Source organism: Neopsephotus bourkii, unplaced genomic scaffold, assembly GCF_033783945.1.
Source record: "Neopsephotus bourkii isolate Nb327-2 ecotype Australia unplaced genomic scaffold, CSIRO-AGI_Nbou_v1 NB_257, whole genome shotgun sequence".
NCBI lineage: Eukaryota > Metazoa > Chordata > Aves > Psittaciformes > Psittacidae > Neopsephotus > Neopsephotus bourkii.
The window spans coordinates 2,092,924-2,106,965 of NW_026900766.1; the positions used below are offsets into that span (position 1 = coordinate 2,092,924).

General features: G+C 38.2%; 1 protein-coding gene and 1 long non-coding RNA gene across 11 annotated transcripts in view; one reads left to right on the forward strand and one right to left on the reverse strand.

The window, feature by feature from the left end:
* TRDMT1 (tRNA aspartic acid methyltransferase 1) overlaps positions 1 to 13,835 on the reverse strand; it is a 30,099-nt gene extending 16,264 nt beyond the window's left edge. For 3 of the 8 annotated variants that reach the window (XR_009724323.1, XM_061346124.1, XM_061346123.1), the window contains exons 1-4: positions 13,718 to 13,835; positions 5,169 to 5,278; positions 3,409 to 3,485; positions 2,075 to 2,146 (exon numbers count right to left, since the gene is read on the reverse strand). Coding sequence is in view for 6 of the 8 variants with exons in the window: in XM_061346124.1 (XP_061202108.1) it covers positions 2,075 to 2,146; positions 3,409 to 3,485; positions 5,169 to 5,278; positions 13,718 to 13,781 (323 nt within the window). In the remaining 2 variants the exon portion in view is untranslated. Of the gene's footprint in view, positions 1 to 2,074; positions 2,147 to 3,408; positions 3,486 to 5,168; positions 5,279 to 6,149; positions 6,339 to 13,717 lie in introns of those variants that run through there. The other 5 variants (XR_009724324.1, XM_061346122.1, XM_061346127.1 and 2 more) reach the window with 4 other exon arrangements.
* Positions 1,009 to 10,664, forward strand: LOC133208323 (uncharacterized). 3 transcript variants are annotated; one of them, XR_009724327.1, is made up of 3 exons: positions 1,009 to 1,170; positions 6,540 to 6,717; positions 9,809 to 10,664. It is a non-coding gene; the product is annotated as an uncharacterized LOC133208323 (long non-coding RNA). The 3 variants fall into 3 exon arrangements; XR_009724325.1 differs by lacking the exon at positions 6,540 to 6,717; XR_009724326.1 differs by lacking the exon at positions 1,009 to 1,170 and having other exon boundaries at positions 6,418 to 6,717.
* Positions 13,836 to 14,042: the final 207 nt, after the last annotated feature.

Below are 14,042 nucleotides of genomic sequence, written 5' to 3' on the forward strand. Positions count from 1 at the left end.
ATACTCAATGTCTGGCAAACATGTCATATCCAAAAAATACACAAACACTATCTTGTTAAAACATAAATCTATGGGAACTGAGAAACTCTGCAGAAGCCACCATCTTGAACGTATTACAGACGTTCAAGCAACCTGCCCAAGGGAGATAAGGGACATCACAGGGTCTCGTGGGGCATTGAGATAAAGTGCCACAGCCAAGCCCAGCTCCTTTGCATCATCATGATGGAAAACATATGTCCTGCAGTGTCTAAAGCTTCGGTTTTGAGAAAGAAAAGCTTCTGACCTTTATCCAGCCAAGCCCACAGCAACCAGGAAGTAACACTTCCACATTCATGCACAACAGCAATGTCCCCAGCCTCTTAACTGTGACGCAGTTCAGCAGAAAGGAATATTGAGGTCAGGATCCCCTTAAGGGTCAGGAAGGTACTATTATTCCATACTATTATATATTATATTATTATGAGAAAGATATAAATTATTAACTTACACACTATCTGCTGGTTTTAATTTTTCATTTTGAAAGGTCAGTCTGGAGGAATGACTTACATTCCCTGTTCCAAAAAAGACATCCTTCATAACTTTTGGATGCCCACACTACCTCCCAATTTTTGTGCCTCTGCAGAGGCCGGGGAGTAATAGTAATAATCTTTCCTTTTACCTATTTATTGTCTAACTTGCAAGGCTGCAGAATCTGTACTGTGTTCTGTTTTGTGTTCTCTGACACAGATTTCTTAGGTGATCCCAGCCAAGCCACTCAGGCCCTCTGTGTCTGTGTTGTACATTTGCTGATGACAAGGGCAAAAAGGTAGTCCCATCTGATGGCTGCAAAAAAGCTTCTTCGGGAAGAAGGATGAAGACTGTTTTCCCCCAGGGTTAAGAGCAGTTTGAAAGAAAGGATGTTATTGGTAAGGGTTTCCTTCAGTGCAGAAAGCTCTCAAAAACAAACAAACAAACAAAACAACCCAAACCCCAAAACCAACCAACCAAAAAAAAAAATATTATAAAAATAAAAATACCCAACCAAGGAAACCCCGAACAAACAAAGAGACAAGCAACCAAACCTCCTTTTCTCCTCCTCCAATTCTGAGAGCAAGATTAACTGATGAGACCCCAGTGTTTATCTAGAGAACAGCTGTCCCAGGCTCCAGCAGACACAGGACTGCAGGAATGGTAAGTGTCTGATGGACTGTAACTGATAGAAATTCTCAGGGTTATGCTAATTGGTACCCAATGAACATCTCAATCCAGAGGCAGAGATTTCTGCTGGATAAATCTCCCTGAGTAACTGCTTACTCCACTTCCACAGGAAAACTTCTTACAGTGCTTTGTAATTCTTCCCAAAAAGGACTACAAGCATTACAAGGCATAAGTAATACAAATAATTATGGCTATTAGGAACTGGGGTTTAACTGGGCAAAAATGACAGATCAATAGAAAGACAAGGGAACTGTTCAAGCAATGCAGGGTAATTTGAATTCCTCAGTACTACTGTCAAAACAAGGGATTGTACTACAACCAAAAATACATAATCTGACCCAAGATATCTAAAAGTAGCACCAAAAAGACAGAATACAATTGAAGAAAGAAAACAAGGGGACAGAAGATTGTGCCAGCAATAACATATTTAAACAAACTTTCAAATGCTACCTAGTGAATAGGTGACTAAATATTGAATTAAAGTCTTTTTTTAACTTGGTATTTCAAATAATTTTCATGTTTCCACAATGTCCATCAGCAAACTACTATACTACCTACTCCTGCCTCTACATAAAGTCAGTGCAAGTTTGATGTTGAAAGGAAAATAGCTCGCTTTCTTAATTTATGATACAGCCACAGTTTAAACAGAAACACAGTAAAAAGCAAACCAGACAAATGAAAACATATACAGTAACTATGTGATGATAATGGCAATAGTAAAATACAAGTCTTATAAGTTCATGTGAAAACAAACAAGTAATAAAACACAATACTAGCTGTACCCTTGTAAAATGTTATAGATGACTTATCTCACTGAAATATGAAAGACATAGTTACTACAAAGGCCTTAAGAACCGAGGCAGAAGTTCACTCATACCTTGGGAGAATATCAAGGATATAGAGAAAGCTCTTTGTTCGTGGATCGGATATATCACCTTGCAGGCCAATTCTAAGAAAGAATCAAGAAACATCTGTGTATTACTCAGAGCAGACTGATACTTGACTTGCTTTTCTCTATAGAATGCTGATATATTTTGCTTTCAGTTTCCAAAAGGGACTCTGCAAAAGCATCATGTACACACATAGAGGAGCTGCTCGCAGAGGCAGTGTCCCAAGGAATGCTCTGAGTAATGGAAAGTCTGTCCCTGTAGTTCATTAGCTCATAGGGAGGTTAAAATTGAAGTATTTAGTAAGGAAACCCACTCCCCAATCTGCAAAATGTTCAGCATTCTGGTCTTGTCCAGCAAACCCTTTGAACACGCTTGGCTCTGAAAGAACAAAAGAACTCCACTGGGTTCCTGGGAACACCTCACTATTTTACATTGAATATACTAAATGACTTCTATGACTTAAAGCCTCAGTGCTCACCATTTTGCAGGACTGAACCCCTTGTGAGCAACTTTGTAACCATTTTGTAACATCAAACTGGACAGTTCCTGTAGGTTATGATGACATAATAGAATGATTCCAGGACTGTGTTCCCTAACTTATACTTGTGTTAGCTCTTGAAAAAAGAAAGCCTTGGTATAAGAGCTTCAGCATGTCTTTAAATAGACAGACATATATTTTTCTTTTCACAGTATTGCTGGGTTTTTTTAAAAGAAGGAAATTATTCCTATATACATCATAGGTTTGCAAAAATACATTTTACAGATGAGCACTACTTTGGAGAGATTTCAATACCAAAGCACTCAGTAAGATGCACTTTCTTACACAAGCAGTTTCATCACCATACACAGACTTTTTCACAAAGCTACTTCTTTTCATGGGCACAGTTGCTTGAATGTTACCTCCACTGGTCACTGCTGTTGAATGATATGAATTTTAAACCAATCTGACAAATAACCTCTCAGTAAGTTCAGTTCTTAATCAGGAAGATATTTCTCTACATTAGCCACAAAATAATTTTAAAGCCATTATTACCCTCCTAGTCTTGGCTAAAATAGGAATATTCCTCAGAATAAACTATTTGTGTGCATGTGCACTTTTCAAATATAAATAAAAACAGATTACAAGAAATGTGATCAATAATTAAGATTCACATTTCTGCATTTCTCCCACCTCAGTAAACATACCAGTGAACAGAGGTGCAACATTTTTGCTTAGCAAGAGAAAGATACCCAGACGAACCACAAATAGTGTCACTCTTGAAAATATTTGTCCTTTAACAGTACGTACTGTAGTAACTGCACTTTAGTGTGCTATAAGTACCTTGTAAATGGCTGACAGGGAGGACTCATCAAAATCATATCAAAACATAATCTGTCAAATTCTTTCAGTGTTATGCCCTGAATAAGGAAAAAAAAGAAGAATGTTGAATGCTGTAAGCCACATGAAACTCTCAAGTCATCTTTCAGAAGAAACTATTCCTCTTACTCCCATTATATGCTTCATCAGCAAAAAACGACCTCATCTCCCATTTGATCTAATACAAATCTTTACTACCTTGGCAAATCATACAATGCAAATATGCATTAATTGCTTTAAAATGAACCAAACCACTAAGGGTGTTAGTATCCATATGTAAACTTGAGGTTTTTATATACCCATTCTTTCAGAAGAGGTGTGTAGTGACTCTTTCAGTAGATCACACTGAAATACTGACTAGTTATGTCTTCCCATCCCTCCTTCAAATAAGGTATCATTCTTCAGATATGAAGCCTTTGTACATCAAAACCAGTATTAATATATTCAAAACAGGTTAAAAAAAAAAAGTTGCATCTTCTCAAAAGACAAAATATCTGAACAGGAAAGAATCTCAAGTGTTAAATATCATTTTTACAGGTCCAAACTGTGGGGTTCTAACTCTTAGGAGCTCACTACCCATGAGTAGTGAAAACCATTCTAGTTTTTATCTGGTTTTTATCCAGTAAAAGCCCCTCAAAGATACTACATGGCTGAAAGCTCTACTCTTAAAAAGTATATCTGTTCAGAGAAGAAAGGCCCGAGGCATGAATTAACTACACAGTTAGAAGTTTCTCTCGACTAAATTTTAACCAGCACTAGGACAACATATTAAGGGCCAAGGACAGAAGGATAATGACCAAATAACTATGAGCTGGACAGAGAAATCACTGCCTTATGTATTTTTGAGGTGTACCTATATAGCAAATGTAACATAACTGCCCACAAAGTAGAGAAAAAAAGCTGCCTTTTTTTGTTTGTTTGTTGGTTTTTTTTCAAATAAATCTAAAGATCTTACTGACCTGTAATTTGTGCTCATCTACTGTAAGAAGACATGGTCAAGCATTCTTTCCCCATATAAAACTAAACTGTCATTTAGAGTGTTATTCCTGAGTGCTGAATAAGCATTTAACCTTTAGCCACCTATTTAAGCATTACATAAGCTGTTCTCTTAAATATCTTTGCCATGTTGTAAAACTCAAAGAAGATCAAGAAGCATAAAATAATTTCTAACTAAACCTAGGGAAAAACACCCTGCCTAACTCACTCCTCAACTGTTAAAACACAGTCCAATTTCACCTACAGTCTTCTTAAATAATTTGGACAAGGGACAGAACTCCTAAAACATTTGATCTATTAAGCCTACAAAAAATTGCAAGACTTTCCCATCCAGTATATTTTCTTGTGTTTTACTGAGCTCAACTATAACTACAAAACAAAGCCATGCCTCCAAGTAATTTTATTAAATTCTTTCAAAATACATGAAAATATTTTCTTTTAATCTAAAAGTATGATTTTTGTCATTCCTGTATTGGTGACAGACATTCCTCTTGATATTCACATACACTTCCTTAATACAGCAGTGAAGACTTTCAGGAAAAGACTACAGTGTGAGTATCTCTCTAACTCTGACAAAGAACCTGGCAAAATCAAAATTATTGTAAAACTGATATATTCATAACAATATAAACTAAATACTTATGTTTCTCTTATGACTGATAAGAACAATGATGAGAACTTACTACTACAAATGCCAGACTAGAGTAAAAAGTACATTCACCACTCACCTCAATTGTCTTTGCCCATAATGGTGTGCTGGGAAAGTTGTACTTGTAAACTTCATTGGCAAGAGTGTTCACGTCAACAGCAGCAACAATTTCTGCAGATGCACAACTTTCTAAAATTAAAAAAAGAACTTGAAAACTGCAGCCCCTTTTTGCGATTCTTGGAAAAATGCATTTGTTCAGCGGCATTGCAGCTATGCTCAAAAATAAAAGGGACGTTACACAGCCAAACTCTGCTGTGCTGCCTTTAATTATATGAAAAATATACTGTTTCTAATCATATGTCAAATATTTCCTTATATATCCAAAAAGGGGAGCTAACTGCGCCCTTTATAATTTCTAGATACAGCCATATATAAACCTCAAACAGAGTGCATCTTTACAACTTTCCTTCCTCCACCCAGTTGGTCTCTGTGGCCATCAAGATCCTCAGCTATAGGAACACAGTCAACCTGCTGAGCCTCCCTGCCACAGCCTGAAGCTCTCCAGCCACTGACAACTTATAGAAACTAAATGTGTTATTTCAGCAGTATTCTACTTCTCACTGTGAAAAAATGGCATCAATAAATATGCCTGAAATACATCTACTCTTGCAATACAACTTTAAGAAGTTGCCTGAAATCAACTGTGCTTATGTTCAAGTAAAATCTCAGGCCTTGAATATAACTGCTGCCTCCTTTGAGTTCAAGGTAGTCAAAACACCAAACGCCTTGAAGGGCATTTGGCAGCTCCTTTTCTCTAGGTATCAAAGGAAGTGCATCTGGACACTTAGAGGCATAACTGAAAAGCAGAGAACACAGTGCAACAAATCTACTGACAGATAAAATCCTGACAGAAAAATACACTAAAAAGAATGTAAACAAGTAATGGTTCATTTATAGAGTAACAGAACAATAGTTTCTGCAGAAACTAAAGACATAAAAAGAACAGTGTTTAAGCCACTGCTTATCATGTGGTTAGCAGTAATAAATAGTGTGACAATACCTTCACTGAGGCTTTTTATCCTGGAAGATCGGCTGTGTTCACTGTTATAGCCACAGGCAGAAAATAGTGACTGTACTTCCTGATATACAAGACCAGTTTCAACCACCAGGAAATTTAGATTATGGTCACATTACAAAGCCACAGATGAAATTCAGGCGATTTATAAATTACATTTGAAAACTAAAAGAAACAAGGCAAATAGCCATATGCCTTTGAGAAGTCTCACAACATGCTCAAGTAACACATTAACAAATGAACTCATGAGACATCTTATGAATTGCTGCTATTCAGCTAATTATTTACAGCTTGAAAGGATGAAAAAACAACTGTGATGTCACTAGTGGATTTAATTTTGAGTGATGCGGTTATCACCCATCTACTATCTTTCAGGTTTTCAAGGCCATCTTATTCAAACCAAGATGAAAGAAATCTGGTTATTGGTAAGATTGTAGCACACATTTTAACAAAGACCAGCCTGGTTCTCCTGAGCTTACTTGATGTAATAGAAGACAAAAAGAATAGGAATTTCACAAGAAAAAGACCTATAGATGACCGGCTACTCAATAAGGTCAACATACAAATCATTATTTGCAGTTACTGTCTTGACTTTTTGACCATAAAGTGTAACTGAAGTATTAAACACAGGTGTATCCATGAGGACAAGAATGACACCTGAGATTACAGAACAGGTATATTAACACTGACACCTAGCGTGAATGTCCCTTAGCAGGTTGACTGTTTCAATTTACAAGCATATTCAAGAACCAACATCTTTATCTTCCTAAAACAAAGCTGTAGCACCTAGCACCTAATAGGAACAAACTTCAAGTACTGTTTAAGAGACTGCTTTTCTCATTTATTCTTTCAGTTCCTAAAACATGTAGTCCTGACAAGCTGATCCTTACTACATGTTCCAGGCATTCAAAAAATAAAAACAAAAACAACCTCAAATTATTATGTAAAATAACACATAGTTTAAAAATTACAATTGGAAAGGCAGGCAGCGTACTTTTTCTTGCAATTCAAGATTCTGATGCTCATCCTTTTTACTAACATCAATTCAATCTCTCCCTGCATACAAACAACAAAAGAAAGAAGTACTGGGGATTTGCATCAAGGGATTTCACAGGCCTCAATGCCTGGAAGTACTGAAAGCAAGCATGTAGCTAACAGCCATTTATTGAATCCCTCGTAATACAATGCTCAGTCTAAACCACAGATGTTAACCAGCATGTAAAAGTCACAAGAACTTTTCCTGAACTATTCCATCCAACATCCTCTCTTCCCAATTCAAAAATCTGATAACTTTTCCAAAGTTTTTCACTCAAAAACTGTGGCTCACTTGGGAGTTCCTGTTACAGAACAGACTCCCTCTAACAGCTGATTAAGTTTATTTGTGCGGAAATACTCTAGAAACGCATGAAGGAGCTCGAGCAGACAAGCAGATCTCACACATCCAACCTAACAAAGAAAAGCTTGAGTAAATTTCAAACAATGTTAAAATGAAACATTTTAAAAGAACTCCTCCTCCTGAAATTTACATAACTTTGATGTCAAACTGTGATATTTGATTTTGCTAAAGCAATTATCCCTATCACTTCAAAATGACTGTAGGAATGTATCATTAAAAAAGACTAAAAAGCAACAGAATCAAGACTATATTTAACTATCTCCACTGACAAAAGGCACAAGAGCAGCTAACAAATATGAAAATGCCCCTGAATTGCTGACTTAGTGAGGTTAAACCAATTCCCAAAAATACACAGCAGAACAAACAGACACAGCTCTGGAGACTTTTTTTTTTTTCCCTCAGAAAAACTATGTCAGTTTTTCAAAACAAAGCCTCTTAAGAGAATTAAAACTCTGCACTACGTTAACTGTGTTTAATTAAACAATTTAATACTACGCAGACTAAGGAAAAACTAACACACATTTTTCTAAGTGAAACTAAGTAGCTGCTGGGATACTTGCTTTACAATATTCCTCAAGGCTTCACATTTCCGAATGAGATGTTGTAGCTCAAACGGAAGCTACAGACATGATGGGGAAGTTACTGAGGGAGGTGTTAGGACTTATTTTTAGGCAGACTAAATTGTAGTAATCTCTCTTGGCTGAAAGCAGGTGAACTCAAATTTGTACCTCCTATTAACAAAGTATGATTCTCCACTCGAGGCTTAAAACCACTAGGATCCACACAGAAGAAACTCTTTTACTGTTATTTAAATTGCCTCAAAAGGTAACAAACTTTGGGTCCCAATTCTCTATTTCATTGCACACACAATGCTTCTGAGCCATTTTAGCTATGTAGGAGTCACTCAAGTGAGAGGGATGCTGCTGTAGTGACTGTAAGGTGTGGCATTTGAAACAAAGGAAAACAGGATACATCCATTAGCTTTCTGATTTGGAAAAAAAAAAAAACAACAAACCCCACGGGTCTCATCTTTAAATGCCAAAAATAAAATTTCTCACATTACAGTACCTATCTTTTTCCACTTCAGAATCAATTTCTTTACTATGTGTTTCTGGCAGACCTTAAAATTAACATAGATCTGTTTATATTCACCATTGTACTTTTATAATAGAATCATCAATGTCAACTGAGCACATGAAACACAGTGTTACACCAAGGGCGCAGCCTGGCAGATCTCAGCATATTGGAAAATCAGAGCCAGAATCTTTTCTACCAGGTATATGGAAACAGATGGAAAAGGGAAATTAGTCACATGATTTGTTAGTCCTATTTCCTTTTCAAACAGAACAAAGATTTTATTTCTGAGTTGTCAGCTCTAAGGTGAAATGATTAGGCTGAACTGCCCATGGCTACAGCAAACACAACTATCACTGGTAGTTGCTTCCTGCAGGATACTTAGCGACTTTTTTCACTGCTCTATTTGTGCAGGATTTGTTCATGGTCAGCTACATAAATGACATAAACTTACATGTCAGCATAACTGGCACCATCCTGTATTAAAGGTATCTGTATTTTAGAGAACAATCACAGCAAAATGAGTTTAGGTGTAAAAACCTGCTCAAAACAACCATCTTTGTTTTGCATTGTGCTGAATCCCAAAGCTGCTTGACAGTTTTGTCTCCTTTGTTTCTCTTCCCAAGATAGCTATGCTCTGTGTAATTTCAAACACCAGTTTATTATGCTGTGCAATCCACAGAGATAATGAAATAAAATCAGTAAACAGATGACAGAGTACAAGAGACTCAAATTCTTACTCTGTAAAATCGAATCAGAACAATTGCAGAGGAAAAATGCCACCAAATTCATTGCTGCAAAATTACAGTATTTTTTAAAAGATGTCCTTTCATGTTTTATGCACAGAGACATTTTTCAGTGACCTGGCAGATTACAAATGCTTGCGGCAAAGACCTGGAACCCATTTTTCATGGGAATACTGCCTAAATTAATAAGCCAGTTTAAGTTTGTTTTGGTTGGGAATGAGGTAGAGCAGGCTGTTTGTTTCACGGAAAGTTGCTAAGGAAATTAATTTGTAGCCATAGGCTTTCTAAAACTAAACCACTATATTTCATTGCAGAAACTCTGCACTTGATATATAAAGAATACATTCACACATATATACATATAAAGTATTGTATGTCTAGACATATATGATCTAAACTTTAACCTTTATATTCTCACAAACCTACAGGGCACAGGGTGGAAAGAAGGAAAAAATGCACTCCCATCTGCTTCAATCTTTCAAGAGTGTGAATATGAACAGACCAGCTGACTTCTGATTTAATCAAGCTCAACTTTCTAAATTATATCTTTTTACATATCTAAAATTTAAAATTCTGCATATCTTGAATTATCTACAACTCAAATACCAACACAGAGCTAGATAATGCCCAAGATTTGTCTTCTTCACTTCTGAACTGAAACCTAATTCAAGAACAGCTTTCTTTTTCCTGTCAAACAGGGCCTGATTCAACTATGTACTAGTAACTGCTATGTACTATTACTAAAGAAGTACTTAGAGTAAAAGCTTCCATAAGTTTATTAAAATTTAATTATTTCCTACTGCAGGCAAGGTCAATCTCTAAAACCAATTGCATACTACTTGGTGCCAAATGCATTCTACTGTAATGACAGCTGCCAAAACAATGAACATCCCCATTCTGCAAGTGTAAGCACATATGCTATCCTAAATTAAGTTTAGGAAAGATCACAGCAAAAAGGGCTTCCAGGTAGAAAATACAGTGTCAGATTTCCTCAAAAACACATATTTGCCAATAGAAAACACCGCCAATTTCACAGAAAAATAGAAGGTTGGACTAGCTCTGTTAAATAGAACTGGCCACAAAAACTGGCTATATGACACAGCCAGGAACCAAAACTGAGCCAGAACTTGCCAAAGCTGCAGAATGCCTTTTGTAGAACAAATAGCTTTCCTGGGATGCTTCCACTTAAGTATTCCATGCTCTCTCTTTTCTACATGTTCCTATTTTTCTTGGCTATAAAGATTCATTAGAAACCATACCAGGAAAACAAAGTATTATACGTAATCTTCATCTCTCGTGTACCTGCTTTATGAAAGCACTGGCAAAATAGAAGGTTTTCTTTCAAGCTTCCTACTTATATGGGGAAAACAAACAAAAAAAAACCCTTCTAATATTTCCATACTTGATTTAAATGGAAGATGCCAAACAATCTGCCATTTGCTAAATGATATAAAAAAACCCATATTTTTTTTTAGACATTTCCAAACAGCACGGTTTCACATCCACATACAGGCCAAAAAACATGTAAGAAACCCTATTATTAAGCTAGTTACAGAGGAACATTGACTTTTTTCTGTCCCATTTCCACATAAAAGCAAACACTTAAATCCCCATGACTTCACTTTGTCCCTTTAGAAACTGTGTAAGAAAACTGAATCTGGATGTCTATGAGACTTAAAAAGTGAAAACAGCAGAAAGGATCAAAATGCCTGACTAGATCAGCATTACTGAATGCAATACAATTTACCAAAACCAGTTTCATATGAAGATTTGTAATTAAATGCTTAACTTGGTGCAAACTGCATGGAATCCTTTTTATTCAAATGGCCTGGTTATTAGTTTCAACAACACCCAAAACAAGATTTTTATCTATAAGTGTATGGTTTGGAATTTTTTCCAAGACAAGACAATGCCTATGGGCTGAGTTCTCATATGCTTCCCAGAAAAATAAGCACCCAGATTTGAAAAGAAGTTACACTAACTGTAATGTAAATAGCATTGTACCTATCCACTTTGCAAATTTTAATTGGTATTTAACCATTTAGTACTATCTAGGGTCATTTACACAAATAACAACTTGTCTCTTCTTATACACTGTCCCTTCATCTGCTTTGGCTGGTGCTACTACAAAAGAATCTTAGTCTCACTATTCATATCTATTGCAATTTCTTCAGTCAAAAGTAAGCCCTGAAGAACAGAAATTACAACATGCACTAACACTGATGCAGTTGTGTTCAGCAAGTTCAGAAACAGTAATCTTGGAAATAAATTTACCGTTTCAGGAAATAATACAAGGGTTCTGGTTAATTCCCTCACCCTACAAACTGCACAAAAGGTGATACATGATCTCAAGCCCTCATGTGCACAGTTAACTATACACTGGAACATCACTCAATCAATGTATCTTTTATATACAAGTTTACAGCATCTAATAATCTTCTACGGCCGCATTCTCAATATTCCTATCCTTACAAGTATTTGTTGCGTTGCAAATGACATCCTCTTAAATGGCCATACACACGGTATCACATCCGACATTACAATTTGCTAACTATTGCAGCACATTATCAAACACCTATTACAACGTCAGGAACATAGCTAGATAATACTCAGTGAAGAGCTGCTACATACATCCCCACACATGTCCTGTTTTGGCCAGGACAAGCAGATGAGTGAAGGACCAATGTGTAGGCTTAGGTTCTGGAACCAGTCTACTTTCTATGAAAATATGGAAATTGCCAATAAAACACGGATAGTTCCCCATCACTTCAGAAACAAGACTGCTAGAAAAGCAGAGTACTACCATTACAGCCATATATAGTACATATAACACCCTCTTCTCATTCCACAAAAACTCCAAAATCTGTAGCTCCAGACAAAGGTGAAGTCTGCTCTCAATATTCTGTCTCTGCAAATAAGGAAAATGCATCCTTACACCAGGTGATTAGGATTATTTACAATAACAATGCTGGTACCTATTTTGGTATGTTGCGTATGTTTATATACTATAAATGTATAAAACATATACACACACTCAAGCAAAAAATTGATAGTAGAAAAAATGGGTCCCTGCCAATTGTATGTTTTAAGTAAATAAACAATGCTAAACAGATTCTACTCTGTAAGCATAACCTTTTAATATTACACAGTTCCCTGGGAAAAAATAACAAAACAAGGTGAGCTCTCACCTGATGTTTTTATGCCAATGCTCTCTTTTTTAGAGTCTAATAGAAGGGCTGCTAATGCTTATGAAGGCTGAAGTATTTGAAGGACTGTACTTAAGTTAAAATTATTGCAGTGATTCTCGTAAATTATACAAATGTGTGTTGAAACCTGGACTTCAAAGTATCAAGGCCCAAGTTACTTTACAAAGGAGATCAATAGCCCTGACTCAATTTTCTATATGAAGAAGCCAGGTCACAGAGAGGCTACAGGACTTGCTGAAGGTTACCCAAGCCATGCTTTTAACAGCTCAGAAAACTGAGCTCCAGGGTTCCTTGTACCAGATCAAACACTCACCTGGCCACACAGTCTAGCATGAACTCTCTGTACCAGTTCCAACTCCATATTCAGTTTCCCAATTTACAGAATGTTATACCAACCTCATACGGTCAAGCTCACACTGGATCACATATCAGCTGTTTACTTAACTAAATATCATGAAAAACAGGTCCATGTGCATGTCTACAGGATACCCTGGCTAACTTGATTACCATCCTGTACATCTTCACAACGCTAACCCTATTTGCAGGAGGAATATGCCAGTGTTGAGACAGAGCATCTACTAATGAACACAAAACCACACCCTTTCCCAGGGGCAGCTGGATCCCTGATTTCCATCCCAGTAGGCACCTGAGTACCTAAGGTCACCCAGCAGGCTACGAATGCTTTTGGGCACTGCTCAGTTTACAGCCACAGCCCCCCTAGCACAAACTAGCCAAAACCCAGTTACACATCTCCCTTACACCTGGCCTCCACAGAGCCCCCGGCAGCAGGCCTGTGAGGCAGCACCAACCCCGCTGCCATCAGGTTACTTCCCTGCCCCAGCAATGGGAGGTTGTGCCTCCGGGCCCTAGGCCAGTTTCCAGCCCTACAGCTTCCACAGGGTGCTTGTGCAAGACAGCGGGGGATAAGCGACACGCTGGGCAGGGGAAGAGGCTCCCGGCCGAGAGGGGCCTTCTTAAACCCCCCCATCAAGCAGACGGCGCCCTCCAAAGCCTCGCCTCGGGGGGTGGGATCCCACCGAAAAGATGGCGCCGAGGAGGCGGGGGCGCACGGCAGGGCTGCGGCGGCAGCGAGCACCAAGGGATGCGCTGACGGCGGGCGCTCGCCGGTACCTTTCAAGGCCTGATGCATCCCCCCGATGCCACTGTAAAGCTCCAGCACCCGCAGCGGCGCCATTCCCCGGCAGCCGGCGCCCGGCGTGGGCCTCCCCGCGGCTTCCCGAAGCGCCGCCCGCCAATTCCGCTGCTTTTTCGTTCCCACCTCTCTGCCCGTCTTCCTCAGGGCCGGCAGCACTTACCCGGTGTGTGGCCCCGGGGCAGAGGCTTAATGCGGCTTTGCTAGTTGCTCTTTAAATCCCAAAGTGTGTTTAGGCCCGGAGATTGGAGCCACCCCCTAGTATAGATGGCTTTGATGCCTGCTGAGGTGTTTGTGGGGTTG